Consider the following 22,046-nt stretch of genomic DNA (forward strand, 5'->3'; position numbering starts at 1 on the left):
CCGAAAAAAGTGGGTCCCTGAAGTCCGTCTGTCTGCCTGTCTGTATAAGGAGCTACATCCTAAACGGATGGACCGATTAATGTCAAACTTGGTATGTAGCTTTATTTGGCGACTCTCCAGAGGGGTTTTTGGAATTAATTTTTTTGGACCAAAAATAACGGTCCTTGTCATATACCGATTTCAGTAAAATTGAAATATCTCGAAAACGTCTCTAACGATTTTGTTTAAAAAATTCAAATGTTAGTTTTAAGCTAAGGTCTATCTTTCAATGACAATTTTTTTTTTGAAAATCATTATTAACGGTACCTGCCATAGAACCGTTTTTTTTTTTTTTTTCAAATCCGATTATCTCCGGAACTGCTTATTCGATTTCAACTAAACTTTTTGTGAAGAAGCATTTATATAATTTAAATATAAACCAAAAATAAAATTTCCAAAATTTTTTTTTTTTTTGAAAAATCAAATTTTCGAAAACGGGACATTGAATTTTTTTTTGAAATTTTGTTTTTAGATGTTGATTAGTAATTTCTACAAAATGGCATACCAATTTTATTTTAAAACTTTTTTTAATTTCAGATTTAATTTTTTTTTTAACGAATTTTATTTTTTTTCCAAATTTCTCTATAAAAAGTCTTAAAAATTTAAGCAACTTCAACTCTAAGAGCAAGTTCGTGCGACCCAGTCGTGCATTTTTTTTTATATTGCATACATGTATGAACAAAACATATTTATATGATGATACATTTTTGGTATATTGCTATATTTTAACATTTTTGAAGTTATACTTCTTTTGCGGCGTTCGAGTATGAAAATTTATTTTTTGAAAAAGAAATGTCTAACAAGTAGCACCATCTAGTGCTCATAATTGTAAAACAGTTTTGTTATGGTATAAACCTTCTAAGTGAATTTCTGTGAGTTAGAAATATAACACTTTTTTTTTATAGGTTAAGATTTTTACTACATCTTAGAAACTAATAGACCAACTTTTTTTACTGAAAATTATGTCACATTAAAAACCGTTAAAAATCCAAAAACTAATATTAAATATTAAACAAAAAATTAAGACTTACACATTTTTTTTATCAAAATTAAACTATTTTTGTCAATTGATAGTTGCATATCGCAATAATGTTGATTACACTAGTCTGCAAAATTTATCTTTTTTTCTCCTTCAAATAATTTTTTGAAATTATGAAAGATTTGACTTTCCTGAATCTAAATCTGATTTCAGAAAAATTCTAGCACGTACCATTTTTTTTTTAATAATTTTTGAAAAATATGAGTAGTTTGTAGAAAATAACCCTTTTAGATTCGGTTGACCTAGTACAAAAATAAAACTAATATTCGTATTGAGCTCAAATTTGAAGGATTTATTTTTGACAAAAACAGCAAAAATATTGAAATCCTGCAGTTTTTAGTAAATCCCATCCCACATGAACAAAAACACTTTAATTTAGGAAAAAGTAAAATCTCAACGCCCGTTATATATAAAAATTAAAATATGTAAAGAAAACTATAATCAAATACATTAAAACAATTTATACGTGTTTTGTATTTTTATATAATATTTTTCTTTTAGAAATATCTTATCTGTGATAAACCATTCGATACACTGCCTTCGAAATCTTAAAATTTGTCTCTCCTAGGGAAAAAAAAGTATACTTTTCTTATGTTTTTTGATGTGCTGAGTTCGAATCCAAAGTCAAAAAGAATCTAGCACGTCAGGATTTTGAGATATACGCAATCTCAAAAAAAACTACTACCTATATCTCAAAAACAGCAGCTGATCGAAATTTTTTGAATTCGGATTCAAAATCAGCATACTAAAATCTATTAAAAAAGTATACTTTTGTTCTTAGGAAAAAGAAATATGAATTTTTAATGATCAGTTTTTTTATGGTTAATTTAGATATCTCGAATAAGAAAAGAGATAGGTATTGAGGAGATTGAAACTGAATTTGAAAGAAAACAATAAGTTATTTTATAAACCGTGACTAGTTTAGTTGAAAAAGTTTTCATTACGCCAAAATATTGCTTCGAAAACAGCAAAAAAAAAAATTTCTAACCGGAATATCCTAAAAAACGTTACGTGCTAGGCCAATTTTGACTTCAGATTCGGAATCAGCACACAAAAATCTTTAAAAAAAAGTATAGTTTCATTAAAAGGAGGATTTCCTTGTAGACCAGCACATTGAGAAAGATAGTGTCACAACTCAAATAGTGTAGATTTTGAAATAGATCGATATTCGAGATCGCAAGGTCAAGATATACTATACATTCGTACTAAATTGCCCATCTGCATTGAGTAAGAACATTCTTTCACCATTTAAATATTTTTTGATTAAAAGGAACAACGCTACTTTTAATTTCAAATAATAAATCTAATCAATTTGATTTACCTATTCCTTTTTTATGTTAAATTCTATTAATTTTGATTTCAGTTTATGATTTTCCACCATCATTAGGCCATCAAAGTCACAAATTACCATTCTATTGCTGCTCTACCGCAATCTAATTCGATTCATATCATTAAAGCGATTGCCTTTCGCATATTCTAAAAAACCCTCTTCCGCATTTTTGTTCATTTATCACAAATTGATTTTCAACACTTTACCGCTAAGTACTACATTTTGATTTTAATTTAAAAAGAAATCAATCTTGATAACTGATTTAATTATCATCTAGATTTAATTACATTTTTTTGTATCTTATTCTATTTGCATCAATTTACATGAATTTACTAGCGTTTGTAATCAACATTACACTGTCGGTCATTTAAATAGGTCTAACAATGAAAATATGAGTTAAAAGTTTTGAAAATTACTCTAATTATATTTTCTGAACAAGTCGTGAATTCTTCTCTATCTTTTTTTTTCCAAAGCAATAAACAAAAAACATAATTTATACTCGACCTATCTTAAAGTCCCCTAGTGTAGTTGTTGTAACTCTTTTTAGATTGATTAAATTCAAAACAATTCAAATTAAATGAAATCTATATCTGAAATAACGTTAACCTAATTTGTATTAAGTAGTATCCCAAAGAATTTGTAATTAATTTTCTTTCTTTAACTATTTTCTATCTCCCGTAGCATACTCTAACTGGACACAGTGGCAAAGTGATGGCAGCCAAATATGTACAAGAACCCCACAAAGTGGTCACCGGAAGTCATGATAGAACTTTAAAGATATGGGATCTGCGGAGTATAGCCTGCATTGAGACAAAATTCGCTGGCTCTTCCTGCAATGATCTAGTGACCAGCGACAGTCTGGGATCGACCATTATAAGTGGTCATTGGGACAAGAAAATTCGTTTCTGGGACATTAGAACGGAGAAACAATGTGTAGATTTAGCTATGCCAGCTAAAATAACATCTTTAGACTTGTCAAAGGGTAAACTCAAAAGATTCCTATATTCTTGTAACATTCGAATGTATAAACTTTTTGTTATAGACTGCCTTTACCTCATTTGCTCTGTTCGTGATGACACAATTAAACTGATAGATCTACGTAAGAATCAAGTAATTGGATGCTTTTCGTAAGTTTTTTTTTTTTTTTTTTTTGAGATGTGTTTAAAAAAAGACAAAATCAAGATAACCTTTTTGTCTAACCTCGTTTTTTTTTGTGTTTTATTTTATTTTAATGAATATGTTTTATTTTATTTAAGCAACGAGTCATTTAAGCTCAGCTGTGATTGGTCGAGGGCGGCTTTTAATTATAATGCAACAAAAGTTGCATGTGGCTCGTCCGATGGGACAATATTTGTATGGAATGTTGCTTCAAAGGAATCATATACACTCAAGGGACATAATTCGTAAGTTATATATAATTAAAACTTAAATCTATTTGATTTACCTGTTTTTTTTTTGGGTTTATAATTTTTTATAACCTTTATTTTATTATAATTTTATATTTTTTTTTTTTATTATTTGGTGATGGACCAGTTGTAAAATTGACTTTATATTCATAAAGGAAGATCATTTACCTTAAGTATTTTATTCACAGGATGTTTCGGTACAAGTTCGAAATCCTCCTGTTTTTCTCATAAAAAAAAAACTTCTCACGCAAAATATTGAAAAATATTATTTATAGGATACTAATTTTTTAGAGTCGGATTTCAATCGCCAATTAGGTTTTTTGCGCATATTACAAATTAGTTCTAAATTTTGAACTGTAATTTATCAAAAATACATGATTTTAGCATTTTTTTTAAAGCAATGGCAACACTGTCGGGTTCAGGGTATCGATTCAGCATTAAAAAAAATATAAAATATTTTTGTTTTAATTTTGCTATGGCGTATACATTTACATATTATGTACTTTACATATCGTCGGTCTCATGAGAAAACCTCGTAACTCCCAAATTAAAATTTTACAGGAGAGACGAAAGAGTAAACTAACAACAGAGTAGTTGGGAAGAAACGCGCTGTGCAAAATTTGAATTTAAGTCTATTTAGAGTTTTCGGAATGACCCCAAATTTTCTAAGTTGCTCCGCTGACATAAATTTTCTAAAGAATGGCATTCAAAAGTCATTTTTGAAAAAAAGTGGAGTTACGAGGTTTTCTCATGAGAGCGACGATATGTAAGCTTTTTAAATAAATGAAAATAATTTTTTAATTTTTATTAGCGATACCTCCTGCAATTAAACCTTATTCTTGATCTCAATGAAAATTTGTATGATGGAGCATTTGAGTAGCCTTAGTATCAGTGGCGTTGAGTCGCCGGGGCCCCGGGGTAAGACTAAATTTTTGGGCCCCTTTGATATTTGGGGGCCCCTTAGTTACAAAAAAAAAGTACGTATACGCCATACGTTTTTTTTTTGTATGGCTTATTTATTTTTAGGTTTATTTTAATGTTTTAATATGTTCGTAGTGCACTTTGCTATACTTACTTAAAAGTCTCTCATAAAAGTAGTAAACACTTGTACTAGGGGCCCCCAAAATTAAATATTTAGAGACCCCTAAAATAAAAATTTTTTAGCTAAGAATTGATAGTTCTTGGGGCCTCTGTTCTGAAGTAATAAATACATATTTTATTTTCCATCATCAGACATATTTTTTTTTATTTTGGGGCCTCTGAAAAATTATTTTTAGAGCCTTAAAATTAAGTGCTTAGAGGCCCCTAAAATATAATATAATTTTTTTGGACCCAAGAATTAATAGGTATTGGGGCCTCTGTTCTGAAGTAATATTCGGAATGCCACCAATAACGTAATGTTTTTATTTTGGGCCCTGATGTATTTATGTTGGGGCCCCTGAATTGATATTTAATTTTCCATTTGATTGTTTTTAACCAATTTTGATCCTCAAATAATATTTTTTGCTCTAATGTATTATTTGTGGTGGCAAAGATAAAATTATAATTTTTCTTTTAAAAAAGCAGTTTATTTTTTTTTTGGGGCCCCTGGGGTAACCTTTTTTTAAAATCAATATACATACATATATTGTGTGGCTACCAATGAATTATACATTACACTGAATGACATAATTTGTCTCCCTGGTTACTTCGTAACTCAATTTATGCGAATAGTTTCCTTCTCTGCATTGTCTCCAGTGGGGGCCCTGGGATCGGTCGGGGGCCCCGGGGCACCGCACCGCTTGCCCCAAGGGAATATACGCCCCTGCTTAGTATAAAATTTTCAAAAAAACACATTTTTGTATATAAAAAAATTTAATTTTATTTTTGAAAATTCTTTTTTTTTTTTTTCAAAGTAGATCAAGTCGTGTGGAAAATAGCTACAACACAATTTTTGGTGTAGATACAGAATCCGAATCAATCGGGTTCCACAAGTCAGTCTCTCTTACAATCAGTCTGTGCGTCTGAGCTTATAGCCTGGATGAGCGGATTTAATTTTTTTTGGAGGGTGTTGAGAAGAATTTTTGGAATCAATAGTTTTTTTTGGGGAAAAGGATTTAAAAACAAGAATTCTAAAAATTAAATAAATTGTTTTTGTTTTTCTTTTATATTATTATAATTTTCTTTTGAAAATTAAATTTTTTGAAAATCGGACATTGATGTTTTTTTTAAACTTTTTTAGTAATATATTCTTTAATAATAACAACAAATAAGCAGTTTATGCCAAGTTATTATTTTCAACAAATAGCTCTAACGATTTCAATTTTTCTTGAAAAAGCATTTTAATAAAATAAATCGAGTTGATTTCTTCTTTAATTTTAATTTAATTAAAAATGTATCATTAAATTGGACAGATTAAAACAAAATTTCAAGAAAGTTTTTTTCGATTTTAAAAGAAAAAAAATGATTCTACAGTTTCTTTTTAAATCTTATACATATAAGTGTTTTTCTTACTTAAAAGTTCGTTGAAATCGGTTAATTAGCTTTCGAGAAAACAGGAAACCGGTTCTTAAGTGGGTCCGAGAATTATGTCTGTCTGTCCGTCTGTATGCATCTCGAGCTAGAGCTTAAACTACTATAGAGAGACTCTCTTCAAACTTGGTAGTTAACGATTTCCTAGAGAGGAAATTTAATTTTTGTTTTTAGGACCAAAACTATCGGTACTTGTCATATAACGGAAATAGAGAACATAATTTTTTACTTGCGATATAGGTACTATATATCAAGTTATGCATTCGTACAAAAAAAAAAGTTGAGATAACATTTTTCCATGACATTACGATGGTAGACAATGCCAAAAAAGTGGGTCCCTTAAGTCCGTCTGTCTGTCTGTCTGTCAGTCTGTCTGTATAAGAACCTACAGCCTAAACGGATGGACCGATTAATGTCAAACTTGGTATGTAGCGTTATTTGGCGACTCTCCAGAGGGGTTTTTTTAATTAATTTTTTTGGACCAAAAATAACGGTACTTGTCATATACCGACTTTAGTAAAATTGAAATATCTCGAAAACGGCTCCAACGATTTTGTTTAAAAAATTCAAATGTTAGTTTTGAGCTAAGGTCTATATTTCAATGAAAAAATTTTTTTTCAAAAATCATTATTAACGGTACCTGCCATAGAACCGTTTTTTTTTAAATTCGAATATCTCCGAAACTTCTTATTCGATTTCAACAAAACTTTTTGTGAAGAAGCATTTATATAATTTAAATATAAACCAAAAATAAAATTTCCACAAAAATAATTTTTGGATTTTTAAAAAAATTTTGAAAATTTTTTTTTTGAAAAATCAATTTTTCGAAAACGGGACATTGAATTTTTTTGAAATTTTGTTTTTAAATGTTGATTAGTGATTTCTACAAAATGGCATACCAATTTTATTTTAAAACTTTTTTTCCCAAAAATTATTTATATAAAATTGTTTTTTTAAAAAACGGCTCTAACGATTTTGAAAATTTTTTTTCTAAAAATGCACGTTAATATATCAATCAAAACTGCATACTTGTTTTCTAGGGCAATTCAATTTCAGATTTTATTTTATTTTTTTTTTTAAACGAATTTTATTTTTTTTTCTAAATTTCTATATAAAAAGTCTTAAAAATTTAAGCAACTATAACTCCAAGAGCAAGTTCGTGCGACCCAGTCGTGCATTTTATTTCGATAGCGCCACTAACGATTTTTATTAAAATTTTTGTGTGTAGTATTACACACAGCCAACTTTTAAATAAAAAAAAAAATAATTTGTACCGTTATAAACGATACCTGATATAGAACGGTTTTTTTGGTTTCTAAATATCTCGTACAAGACTAACCCGATTTCAACAAAATATTTTATACGAAAGCGTTTAAGTTAAGGTATTATTAAAATTTTAGAAATTTTTAAGTAATTTTTTTTAAAACTTTTTTTTCTTTAAAACGTGTTTGTGAAAAATTTTGAAATTTCGTTTTTATGTGTAAATTAATTATTTCTTCAAAAAAACATACGACTATTTTTTTGGAAAATGTTACAAAATTTTTGTATATAAAAATTTATTTACAAAAAAATGGCTCTAATGATTTTTGAAATTTTTTTTCTAAAAACTCCTTTTTATACAAGAAATAAAATGGCACACTTGGTTTTATGTAAAAGATAATTTAAAACGGTGTTTAATTAATTATAAAAACAAACAGATTTTATTAGGTACCTACTTATTTCTTTCAAATTTCTTCAAAATATCAAATATTTGAATGTTAAACTTTTTTTTTATTTAATATCACATGATTTATTTTATTTTATGGATTGTCTTTTTTTATATATTATTTTATTTTATTTTTTTGTTTTATTTTTATTTTTATTATTATTTTATTTTTATTTTATTTTTTTTTATTTTGCTTCCTTTTTTATTTGATTTTCTTTTGCACACAATTTTCTTTTATTATTTGGCTTTTTTGTTTTCTTTTTCACCTCCCTCTTCTCCCTCCCTTCCTCCTTATAAACTGCTATTGTCCTAACTAGAGGTCTGGCTTATTCTTTAATTCACAGCTGTGCCGTAATTGCAGTTGCATGGTCACCAACTGGTTCCGAATTAGCTTCAGTTGGAAAAAGTCGACGTTGCATAATATGGAACGACGCGTAGCCAAAATTACAATTATTTCACATCACAATCAAAAAACTACTACTACTACTACTACGCATTCACATTATATAAACCGTTTAGATTCTCATCAAATGCAAATTACAAAACGGAATCGGGAGGTAAAATTTGGTTAAATCTTTTTTTTTTTAATGTCATTTAATACATAATGATGATATTTTAGGTTTTTTATTTATCAAAAAAAAATCTGAACTAGTGATAATTTTCTTCTCCGTCATATTTTTTTATATTCTATAATCATAAATGAAAATTAAAAAACAAAAAAAAAGAAATTAATTATTGATAAATTTAAAGACTTTCTCTTATCCTATATAAAAAAATATGTAAGAATTAAAATTAAAAAAAAAAAAAAAAAAAACAGAAAAACAGAAAGAAAATATAATTTTTTAAGCTGTTTCAAATTTGGGTATGTATAGTTTCTTTTTTTAAAATTGAAAAAAATTTTAGATATAAAAATTAAAGTTTAAAACGAATTTATTTTTAAATATAAACATTTTGCTTAGATTTAGTTTCTTAGAATGGATAATATTATTATTGTTTTTTTTTTTTTTAATTGTATTTTGAGGTAATATTTATGCAACATCACAATTCTTAATAAAAATTTAAAAAAATATATTATTATCTAACATTTTGTCCAAAATAATTGACCTCGGCGAACTTATTAAGCTGAAGACCAACACGAAGCTTATACAACAGTTTGTACAATTCAAATGATATAATTATTATTATTAAAATACAAAATAAAAATATTTATAGTTACATAAATAATTTTAAATATACCTATACTGTTCACATTTGTAATTGTAAAATAAAAAAAAAAAAAAAATATATATATATAAAATTATGTATAAAATTAAGGTTTGTTTTATTTACTTAAAATAATTGTGTCTGAGGTAAGTACATATCAAGTTCTGGGAATTAAAGTAATTTTCTCAGATTTATTTTGCACATGGATTATTTTTATTAATGAAAACTACAAAACTTATTTCCGCCGTTTTAGAATATTGTACTTAAGGGCTCCGATACTAGATACAGCACTGCATTAGTAAAATTTATTTTTTACATGACTTTTGACCAGTTTATTAAAAAAAGTACACTGTGGTGTATGAGTAACATTATTGTATTTAGACATTTTAACGCTCTATGCAAATTACCTTCATATATTGACTTGTAAGGATTTCTTCTACAATTAGTCAGGATGATTTTCGTTGACAAATGATTCTTACCTCTCAAATGCTCATACTGGAAACTGCGCTAAAATACAAGTCAAGATGGTAAAAAAATAATTTCGGCTAATTTTTGGCTAAAAATTAAAATTTTTTTAATGCTATTAATTTAAATTTTTTAATTTACGACTTTCTCGTTAGGTCATAATTGAAGTGTTGAGAATGAGAAGGTGTTAAGTAAATTTCCAGCAAATATAGGGGTGAAAGACAAAGTAAATTTTGGTGTTATTGCCATTCATTTAGTGTCCATAGCTTAGAAGTTAGCTAACTTATACTTCTTTTGCGGCGGTGAGCCATGAAAATTTACTTTCTGACAAGAATGTCAAATAGTCAAATAAACATAAAAAAGAGCAAACCCAGAAATAATTCGCATAGGGCTGAAAATTGCTACAAAGCATTTAAATGTCGATTAAAGTAAAATGTCAAAAGTTCCCAAAAGTACCATACCTATGTACATAAGTTTTTATGTCGAAAATTTAGGTTTTTTATATATAACATTGAAACGGGTGATAGTGAACGAAAACATAAGGATGATAAAATTTAAAGTACACTGAACGAAAAAAAGCCAATATTTTATGAACTGGTTGCGATAGAACTTTTTTCTATCTGTTTTTGGAACAGTCATAAGTGTAGCTATGAGCGGTTTTAGAGTTGCCCATTCTCTATCGAACACTTTGTATTTTATTGGGAGCCATTCTAAACAAAAAATACCAGGGAAATGGTTTTGGGAGAAGGGCCCCAATCGGAAAAATGGTGAAAATTTCCATTTTTTTTTTGCTTTCCCCATGTTCTCAACTATTGAAGAACGCAATTCAAGCTAAAAAAAATAATGAAATTTCAAGAACTTTTCAGTTCGGAGTTTTTTTTCAGAATAGGCCTGATTATAACGATTACAACTCAACTTCAACTTTTTGAATCGTTATACCTAAGAAACGGTGGGTCTTAGGAAAAAAAGTGTCATGACACTTTTTATATATAATAATCTGTTCTACAATTCTTGCATTGAAAATTTTTTGATAAGACTTACCGTTTTGCAGAAAATCGTGAAAAACCAGTTTTTATGACCTTTGACCCCAAGTAAATTTTTTTCCAGGTCTCGGATCGATGAGGACTTTTTAGATTTAATTTATGATGGTGTTTCCAACAATCCTACCAAATTTCAGCTTGCTGGGAATTAATGTAACTTCACCCCCTTATTTTAGTCTAATTCGACCGGACTATTAAAAGAAGATATAAGCTTTCAGAGAGAGGACTACACAAAAAAATCGTATGTTTTGTCTTTTATTTTCGACATTTAACCTTGAATAACTTTTTATGCACACATGGGATTTTTGACATTTTATTTTCGTCGATGTTTCAATACTCTGTGCAAGTTTTCAGGTCTATGCGAATTTTTTAACACTGACCATTTGACGAAAATAGACACAAAAAAAACGATATTTCTATAGGTATATACGATATACCACTCTTTTAAGCGCACTACCTTTTAAAACGATAAGTGTTACTAAATCATATATTCAGGTATTTTGTGGAAAGCGTTATAGTATACGATACCTACGAGTTAAAAATATATGTTAACAAACTCATATTTTAGAAGCTATGTACACAAAATTTTAGTTTTTATTTTCTTTTTGAAAGCCTACTTTAACAAAAAAACAAAAAAATGTAGTAATAAAAAGGAGCAAATTTTTCAAAGACAACTTTTTAAAAGGACTCATAGTTTAAGAGTAATAGGCAAAAAACCGATATTTTCGACATTTGACACGTTTTAAAACCACGATATCTTCTAAACGATATCTCGTAGAAAAAAAAGTGTCAAAACATTTTTTTTTGATAATTACAAAAAATACAAGTCATCCATATACTTTTTTTTGTATAGCTTCTCCTGTTTTAATGTTATATGTAAAAAACCTAATATTTTCGACATTAAAACTTGAATAACTTATTATGCACTTTTGGGACTTTTGGGGACTTTTGACATTTTACTTTAATCGACATTTAAATGCTCTGTATATACCAATTTTCAGCCCTATGCGAATTATTTCTGGGTTGAATGTCCAATTTGTCTGGACTACAAAGGGATTGTTACGCAATCGCCATCTCGGAGACAATTGGGCAGTAGGGCTGAGGGTATTTAAAAATGCAGTACGCCGCAAGTACGTGGCAAGTTTCATGGCATGAAACATGGTGCAAGTACATGCTGCATGTGGCAAGTAACACAAGGCATGTGGCAATCAGTATCTATTATTTTATACAATTTTATTCCAAAAATACACCTTATCCAAAGATATTATATTGCATATTTTTATTTTTAGCTTAGTTTCAATAAATTTCTCACGTATTTTGTTCATTTTTTGTAATTCCACTTAGAATACCAAAAAAAAAATTGCCTCAGAACCAATCGAAATAAAGAATCTCATTCAAAAATTTCAATTGAATTCATGACAAGACAGATTATTTCACATTGACAAATTTTGGAGAATATAGAACGAAAATGTTTACAGTTTCCTCTTCATCTATCTTAGTTAGGTACATTCGTTTACACTAATTGGATAACCCTAAACAAGGAATCCCAGTTTTAATAACGATTTTCAAAAATTATTACCATTTAAATGAATTTCCGTCACCCAAACACGCAAATTCGTGTTTCAATTAAAGAAACTAGAAATAAAGGAAAACATGCGACTTTAAGAAAATTCTAGTTCTAAAATGTCCCATCATCGGATCAACCCTTTAAAATGTAATCTTGACCATCTTGATTTATAAGTCTCTCATAAAACTTCCAGACAAGCTAATTACTGTAATAACCGTATAATCATTTTTGTGATCTCTAATAACTGTTTATATAGGTTTTCGTGTCTAACCAAACTAAATATAATGTTATTATCTAAGAGATCTAGGTTCCGTTTTTTTTTTAAATACCCAATTACATTATGAAGATATCCAATTTTTGATTGTTGGCTGACACTTTAAAACCATAGACAGTTGCATAGTAATTTAAATGCGGCAACCCTTTTTAGCTTTTTTTCCCAAAAAAATCATCACATGCAACCATTTTCATTTTTGGTGGCAATAATAATTGACCTGTTCCTTTAACTTAAACATGTGAAAATTGTAGTAACCCCACAAACCTAATACAGTCTTTCAAAATGCATCCAAACGTCAATCTCAAAACAGTTAAAGATACCCCAATTTCCCCCCGTGATCATCATGAATCAGAAACTTAGACCGTTTTTAATTGGGCCTATTTAAAAAAAAAGTATCTAAGAAAAAAAACGTGACCAATTTCATTCGAAATTGTTGTGTTGTGCCTGTAATATGTGGATGAGGTTTATAAAGACTGCGCATGCGCAACACCACACTCATATTGATCATTGTCCAGATTGTAATGTGCAAGTTGCTCATCTTCTTGCCACAAATACAATTCATATAGAGGTGCGGTTGGTAACACGAAAACACTTAATCTGCAGTTAGTTTGTAATATTAATGCATTTTAGTAGCAGAGCAACAGGTTACCGCTCTTGCGTTCTGTGCAGCTTGCACATGAAGAAAGAAGGTGGGTTCCTGGAGTTGGAAGAAATATATAATAATAATAAAGTCTTCAATTGCCATTGTTGCAGCGCAGATCCGGAAAATATATGGCGAATTATGGGGAATCCTTTTGTTTGGTGCGCGAGGATCGTGATTGCGGGTCACACTCAAAGGGCATCATGTTGTGTGTTGCTCCAGACATGCGAATGGCGGCGCTGAGTGAATGATGACTTTATAATGTTGTTGGACAATGTAATATAGGGCGTTGGTTGCATATAGGAATAAGGCGAGGCGGCACCAAGGTCCTTTATCTGTGCAGGGATATGGATACGTAACACTCCTAGGCGTTATAATAATTTATTTGCATCTCTCTGGCACCGACTCTGTCGACCTCCAACGCGGCTAGACATAAATTTACATCTTTAGCATTTTTCTCTTAGCAAGGAACAACATGGCTTGCGGGGTCCTTTAGGTTGGGAGGTTATAAATTAGCAATCATGTGGCCATCATTTTGTGAACGAATAGCTCCTTAGAGACTTACTTAAATATCAACAACGGCCGGGTGGGGGAATTGTTTTGTGCGAAAAATTTTGTAAGGGTACATTTTGAAGCAAAAAGTACTCGAAACCGCCAGAAAAGGGCTTAAGAAATAGGAACTTTTAACTAGAATATTAAAAAAGATCTAAAATATCACTTTTTTGAAAAGGTTGCATACTTTTAGGCCGCCTTATGTTATTAGAAGAGGGAATCAAAGCCTTTCCATTTTTAATTTCGACTAGTTTTTTTTTTTGGTTTGAAAGCGTTTTGAAGACTTCGGGGTCTTAAGTAAAAATGTATAAAAATCGGATAATACTCTTGGGAAAAGTATTTTTATTTTGAGGTTTTCGATGTAAATTTTAATAAAATTGAGTGTAAGGCCTTTAAAATAGTATTCCGGACCCTATTAGTCTAGGACAAAAGATGCATTTCCCTAGCAAGGCGTTTAAAACCAAATACAAGTCTCAAATTCATTCACTACACCAGAACATCCGCCAGTCGGCAGAGGCGCGTCTAATAACTTTTCTAGACTTTATTACTAAATCCATCAGATGTTATAGTCCAACAAGAACAAAAAAGCAAAAAAATACCTTTAAATTGAAGGAAATCTCTTGGTTCTGTTTTATTACCTCTGCATCAGCAAGGCGCTGCGGTGCTGTGTTGTTGTATGTGGGAGCATAAATCAATGATTTCAACGGTTCAGAGGTGGTCTGTCTTGGGTAAAATCCAGTGTCTATTAGCGCAATATTTGTACTTTAATTGGGAAAATTTTGTATTTTATTTTTTGTTCGTTTGTCTCGTATAAAGTCTTTTTCTGTCTACATTGTTTTTTTTTTTTGGCGAAATTAAAAGTTGAAAATTGTTTTGAACTTCAAATAATGGGAAAAGAAAGTAGCTCTTCTAAAGAAATCGAAGATATTTTTTGTCTGCTCAATTGATGGTCAGTAATAGCATCTTATAACTAACTAGAAGTCGAGGTTTGAAAGGTGATTATTAGCCATATAATGAGACTTAAGATTGAGCATCACTTATAAAATGGTTAAACCGAAAAAAATGGAGTTAATTTAGAAATTTACTAGAATTAAATATAGAAGATTCAACAGATTTAAGTATTTTCACTTATTTTTGGAAAAACAAAAAAACATTTTGGCATTTTCAACGATGCGTAAAATATGCGGTTTCAGAAAAAACCGACTTGTATATGGATCGGAACATATAATATTATAGTTTTCTCATAGATGTCGTTGTCATAACGGGACCAAATTGAAATGGGACCACACTGCAAGCACCAGCCTTCAAATGCAAAAAATGCAGAATTATCAAAATCGGTTCACCCAATCGAAATTTATAAGGTAACAAACATATAAAAATGGAATTGGAAGTCAGTTAAAAGAAATCACAAACAAAATTTTTCCATTTTTATTTTTTTGAAAATTTGATAAGAAATACCTATCTGTTTGTATGGTTTGAATAAAATCGGTCCATTCTTCAACGAAAACTGCAATGCCTTATTTCCATTATCCGAATTATTGAAGAAAAATATGTTCACCAAATTTAATAAAAATCGTCTGAGTCGTTTTCGAGAAAATTGCAAAAACTCAAACATTTTCACGTTTTTAAATTAAAGATTTTGTAACTTGTAGATCACGTACCGTTATGTGTGATAAATTAAATGAAAGTTTATATTATCAGCATGCGTATTAAACTTAAATAAAATTGTCATGTGCCCTAGATCAAAAGATATAACGTGTTTAGAAAAAGAACATCTTTTTACCGTTATCTCAGGATTTTGAATATTAAATTAAATGAAATTTTTCACAATAATAGTTTATTTAATTACATACATATCTACAGTAAAAATTTCATTCATCTATCTACTAAAACGAAAAAGTTATAATCAATTGATTTTTCCTGTCGCTTTTTCGTTTCATCTTGTTTCAAATCACTACGATACTAAAGAAGTTTTCAATCCAAAAAATTACACTATTAAAAAGCTTATAAAATTTCATGAAGAATAAAGCCATACTTAAATTTTTATAATGCACAAAAAGTATAAAAATAATTTATTGAAAACAATCATTTTCATCAAAAAAGCGAAAAAACACGTAATTTTATCTTCTCACGCTATGCATTTTTTCCCTAATAACCAAGCTCAAAACATATATATCGATCAGGTTTATGAGACATCTACAAAAAGAGCTAGAATTTTCTAAACTCGATGAAATTTCATCAAAAAAAAGCAAAAAACCATCTATTTTTATGTTCTCATGCTATTAAATCAATTTTTTTGTTTGACAACCTATAAAAGCTTTGAAAACCATGTGAAAGCTCATTGTTTCACCTCTCATATGACGTATCAATCTCATTTCAAAGATGCCTACAAGAGAAGTTAGAATTTTTCAAAGTCAACAATGTCGAATTTCCAGACTATGCGTATTAAACTTAAATAAAATTGTCATGTGGCATAGTAGGCTATTGATTATGTCGAAAAAAACAGGGTAATAAGGAACTAAGACATTCACGGGTTTTTATTGCAGGAATCGTTCAATGGGTTATAAAAGAAGATAAAACAGCGGAGTGCTATTAAATGAGAGGGTGGAAACTGAAGATAGGGGTGCAAAAGCCCCCTTTTTGGTTTTTTTCAATATACCTCGTAAACCAAGCAAAATTTTGATATATTGTAGATACAACTTTTTGTAGAGAATTAAATTTCCTATTGGAATAATGTTTTTTAAAAATTGAAAAAAAAAATTTCCATACCAAAATAGTCGAAACATTCATAAAAAAAATATCAAAAAAATTGATTTTTGGAGTTTTTTTGCTTTTTTACTTGTACATTTTTTTTGGGTTGAGATAGACATAAACGTTGCTCCAAAGAAAAAAAGAAGATAAAATTTCCTTCAAAATGCTGTACTCACTAAATTTTTTCATTGAAAATTAAACGAAGTATGGCGATTTTAATCTAGCTTTTTTTTCGCATTTTTAGTTTTACTCAAGTAAAACAGAAACATTTGAGGGGAAAGTACGATAACTTAAGCACCAAGAACTGATAATGAGATTCTGTAGAGGGGTTCAATACAATCATTGTTTACTATGGGAGGGTGCGTCAATGTCAACCCTTTTTGGCGGGAGGGGCAATTTTCTAAAAAAAATACTTAAAATAAAAAAAAATTATTAAAAAACAACGGCAACAATTACAGTTTTGATTGATACTTTTTTCAAAAGCTAGAATTATAAACTTAATATTAATTTGAAAATGAAGTTATTTTAATCAATTGTTTTTGAAATAAGTGAGTGATTCCGATAAAGAAAGTATTTTGTCTATTTTTCAATTTTTCTCAAAAAGCAGAAGGCATAGGAACATTATGATTTTCATGATTTGATAAGAAATCAATTAAGGTAGTTTACTTTGTCGATCAATTTCGTATTGAAGTCCACAGTCTTTGTGAAAATTGTACAATGTGCTTTTTAAAATTTTTTTTCACAAGTTTTGACTTTGAAATCGGGCATTTCAAAAACAATTGATTAAAATACCTTCATTTTAAAATTAATATTAAGTTTATAATTCTAGCTTTTGAAAAAAGTATCAATCAAAACTGTAATTGTTGCCGTTGTTTTTTAATAATTTTTTTTTATTTTAAGTATTTTTTTTAGAAAATTGCCCCTCCCGCCAAAAAGGGTTGACATTGACGCACCCTCCCATAGTAAACAATGATTGTATTGAACCCCTCTACAGAATCTCATTATCAGTTCTTGGTGCTTAAGTTATCGTACTTTCCCCTCAAATGTTTCTGTTTTACTTGAGTAAAACTAAAAATGCGAAAAAAAAGCTAGATTAAAATCGCCATACTTCGTTTAATTTTCAATGAAAAAATTTAGTGAGTACAGCATTTTGAAGGAAATTTTATCTTCTTTTTTTCTTTGGAGCAACGTTTATGTCTATCTCAACCCAAAAAAAATGTACAAGTAAAAAAGCAAAAAAACTCCAAAAATCAATTTTTTTGATATTTTTTTTATGAATGTTTCGACTATTTTGGTATGGAAATTTTTTTTTTCAATTTTTAAAAAACATTATTCCAATAGGAAATTTAATTCTCTACAAAAAGTTGTATCTACAATATATCAAAATTTTGCTTGGTTTACGAGGTATATTGAAAAAAACCAAAAAGGGGGCTTTTGCACCCCTATCTTCAGTTTCCACCCTCTCATTTAATAGCACTCCGCGGTTTTATCTTCTTTTATAACCCATTGAACGATTCCTGCAATAAAAACCCGTGAACGTCTTAGTTCCTTTCTAAACTACATAATCAATAGCCTATAGATGAAAAGATATAACGTGTTTAGAAAAAGAACATCTTTTTACCGTTAGCTCAGAATTTTGAATATGAAATTAATTGACATTTTGTACAATTATAATTTATTTAATTACCTATCTACAGTACAAATTTCATTCATCATGTACCAAAAACCAAATAACCACAAGAATTATAAAAATAGGTAAATACTGTTTTTTCTACATTTTTGTTCACTTTCAGCCGTATTTTGTTATTCGATTTACGTGAATCAAAAGATCAATTAAGTGAAATTGGCTTGGAAAAACTTTTATCTTCTATGGATGGCCAAACGATGATTGTGTTTGTTTTAGAAGTTTCACGAAAAAATAATTCTTAAAATGTTATTTTTAATGCCATTTAAATGTTTCTTATTTGAAATTTTCATCGAGATCTGATATATTTTTGGATACTTGTACTTGAATTAGTTATTTTTAATTTCAACAGTATTTAAATACCAGGTACAGTTAAATGTAATGATTCTAACCTTTTTATTTCTATTTTAAGGTTTCTGATGCTGAATTCACTCTTACTTTAAATCTATAATAGACCAGTGCCAATAATTTTTGAAAATAAAAAAATTATTAGCAGCATATGGGTGGTTGGAAAATTTTGGATAAATGGTATATGAAAGGGGAAAAATAAATTGCCCACAAACAAATTGGGGGAAAGGGGGTGGGTGGGCGAAAAAGTGGGGTGGGTGTCAAAAATCGTGGTTTTTTACGATTTCTGTCAAAAAAAAAACTTTTCGAATAGTGAAATCGAACAGGGTGGAAAAAATCGAATGCCTTGTTCAATTTCAGTAGAAATCAAAATATATTTTTCTAATGGTTTTTTGTGCTTTAACCTCTAATCCGAAGTCAGAAAAATTCTGTCACATTACGTTTTTGAGATATTACCATGCAAAACATCACAAAAATAGTGTTTTGGATGTTCAAAATTCAATATCTAAAAAACTTTTCACGTAAGAGCTATTCTAATACTAGATTCAAATTAAGAAGGTCAAAGGCCATTAGAAAAGTATAATTTAGTTTCTATGGAAAATTATTTTTTTGTTTTTTTCAATGTTTCTTAATATTTTCTAAAATAAAATAAAATAAAAAATTTTCTAAAACAAAAGTATAGTTTTTCCACACAATCTTAAATAATAGGTTTTAATCTAAATAATTGGCTAGCAAACTTTTCAAAAACCAAACATTTTTTCGATAACTTTTTTGTTTGAAAAATAGGCTATTTTTTCAAATTAAATTCGTCAAAAATCCAAAAATTTACTTTTTGCTCAAAAAACATTTAAAATGGATAGAAAATATAACAAAGTAGTTTTTGACCAAGTTTTGTTAAAATCCAACCATTTTTGTAAAAGATAAAAATAAAAAAATCGTATTATTGCATTTTCCTCAATAATTTTGAGGTTATACAAAAAAATGATTTGAGTAAAAGTTGTAGACATTTGTAGATAGTAAAACTTTTGCATTTAACTTTTTTCGATAGGGGGTCTACTTTTGACAGAAAGCGTAAAAAACACCGATTTTTGACACCCACCCCACTTTTTCGACCACCCACCCCCTTTCCCCCAATTTGTTTGTGGGCAATTTATTTTTCCCCTTTCATACACCATTTATCCTAAATTTTCCCACCACCCTTATGCTGCTAGTAATTTTTTCAACTTTTGCCCTCTCAAAACTGGATTCACTGAGCGAAAAGCCTCCATAAAACAACGTGAAATCAATGAAAACCACATTGTTTGTTTCACACACTTTGTTTCATTTCATTAATTTAAACCATCATCAAACTAGTTTACAAATAGAATTTAAAATAAAAACATCTAGCAATAAATATATAAAAAAAAATAAATTATCACACCAAATTGTGTGTAGGCCCCGGCGAGATTCGAACTCACGATCTCCTGTTTACTAGACAGGCGCTTTAACCAACTAAGCCACGGCGCCCTTATTGCCATTTGCGCTAAATTATTCTTACAAACATATTGCCCTTTTAGAACACAACAAAATGAACAAAAATAATTTATATATTTATAAAAATTATTTATAAAGAATCTTGACATTTTGAAAGATGGATTAATTGTGTTGTAATTGACGAAATTACATTTAGAGCTTGTGGAAAGTAAGAAATGTTTTTTTTTTTTTTGTGTTTAATTCGAATTCGTTACATTATTCTCTTCATTTTGATAAGATAGGCAACAGATTATGGATATTTATAAATAAACTCGAAACAGTTGTGGGTATTTAGGTATTAATTTATGTATTAATTAGCAGTCGCATATTCTGTCAAATATTCTACTGATATGAAAATAGATCCATTGACCTTATTTAAATCAATTCACAAACAACAACTCTGTGTGGAATTTCGTTTGGTGGTTTCTATGAGACACGGTAACATAAATTACATTAATAAAATACTGATGAAAATATGCAATATGTTTTTTATTTATTTATTAAGAAAAGAATTGGGTCAAGGTTTTCAATAAATACCTAGTAGGTAAAATTATTTTATTTAAATGAAAATTTTGTATTATTTTTGGTAGGTATTTATGGCGTTTTCGATTGGCAGTCCGGAAGCGTCCGGAATCATTCTGAAAAAATTTTATTCACACAAAACTGTCAGTTTTGTACGAATAAAACGCTTTCAGAATGATTCCGGACGCTTCCGGACTGCCAATCGAAAACGCCATAAGTACCTACATACTTCAAATGTGACAATTGTCAGTTGTTGATGCGGGTTGAATATGTCATCTTTGTTAATGTCGATTAATTAAAAGAAAATTAATAAGTAAAGAATCGAAAAAAAAAAAATAATAATTTAACTATACATTATAAAAAATATGGATTTTTTTTAATATATTATGAAAAATTTAACTATATAGTCTCTGAAATGGTGAAATTTTAACTGCATAGAATAGTTATAAGAAGAGACCAGAAATAACAGTCAACCTTTATTTTCAATCAGTTTCTCTCTGAGAGTTACCATATTGCTTGAAATACGTTTCGGTTAAGGTTTGAGATTTATTTTTAAAAATTTAAAATAAAGGTTATCGGTTAAGATTTTTACAAAAAAATTAATGGAAAAGGTCAACCTTTAACCGTTTTCGCTGAAAATAATGTCATTTTCTATTTGCTTTTGAGATTTTTGTGTAAAAATCTCAAATTTTCCACTGCAAATAGAATATGAAATCTAGTTAATTGTGTACGAAATCTGTGCGTATAAAAAAAATAAAACAACAACAAATGTTCAGACACATGTCAAATAGAGGAGTGTGTGTGAAAGTGCGTGTGTTTGTATGCGTGAATCTTGATTCAAATCCAGATTCAGATTCTTGAATCTCAGATTCATTTTTTTGTCATTTTTTTGAAATGTCAAGAATGTCTTTATATTGCAAAAATAAATATGAAAAGGATGTTTTTTCTAAGTTTATGTATTAAATAATGTTTGAACTAAATAGACTCTCAAAGCTCTTTAAAGTAAAATTTTAAGACGAAAATGTGTTTTCCACTGTGATTTGAGTCGCTACGACGACAAGCACAACCAATGCAATTTCGAATATTTCAGGAGACCGATGTTCTAATATCTAGGTCAAAGCGTTCAACTTCAAACGGCTATATCTCGGAATTTTGAAAAAAAAAAAATTAAAAACATTTTTTGATGCCAAAAGTTAGCGGGGACTCTAACCTACATTTGGGTACAACTCTCATCCCTGTAGGTGCACGCGTTCTCAAACCGGGAGAACTTAAAGGTAAAAAAAAAGTTAAGCCCGATTCTGAAAAAATAGGCATGATGTGGCGGTTTAACATGGCAGATGATTTTTTATAAATCTGACAATGTGCAAAGCGTAGGCCCATGAGACAAGCTATCATTTGGCATCACTCCCAAAAATTGCTCTCAAGCGGTTTAGCTTCCAGGAGCGTTCAAAGATTCGG

General features: G+C 29.1%; 1 protein-coding gene and 1 non-coding gene across 6 annotated transcripts in view; one reads left to right on the forward strand and one right to left on the reverse strand.

The window, feature by feature from the left end:
• LOC129914040 (autophagy-related protein 16) overlaps positions 1-8,870 on the forward strand; it is a 251,766-nt gene extending 242,896 nt beyond the window's left edge. For 4 of the 5 annotated variants that reach the window (XM_055993074.1, XM_055993075.1, XM_055993079.1 and 1 more), the window contains 4 exons: positions 3,090-3,390; positions 3,451-3,535; positions 3,665-3,811; positions 8,348-8,870. In XM_055993074.1, coding sequence (XP_055849049.1) covers positions 3,090-3,390; positions 3,451-3,535; positions 3,665-3,811; positions 8,348-8,468 — 654 coding nt within the window. In that variant the 3' untranslated portion in view covers positions 8,469-8,870. The remainder of the gene's footprint in view (positions 1-3,089; positions 3,391-3,450; positions 3,536-3,664; positions 3,812-8,347) is intronic. The other variant, XM_055993077.1, reaches the window with a different exon arrangement.
• An 11,116-nt stretch (positions 8,871-19,986) lies between these two features.
• Trnat-agu (transfer RNA threonine (anticodon AGU)) lies at positions 19,987-20,060 on the reverse strand. The gene has a single exon. It is a non-coding gene; the product is annotated as a tRNA-Thr (tRNA).
• Between the last annotated feature and the right edge of the window lie 1,986 nt (positions 20,061-22,046).

This window comes from Episyrphus balteatus, chromosome 3 (genome assembly GCF_945859705.1).
Source record: "Episyrphus balteatus chromosome 3, idEpiBalt1.1, whole genome shotgun sequence".
NCBI lineage: Eukaryota > Metazoa > Arthropoda > Insecta > Diptera > Syrphidae > Episyrphus > Episyrphus balteatus.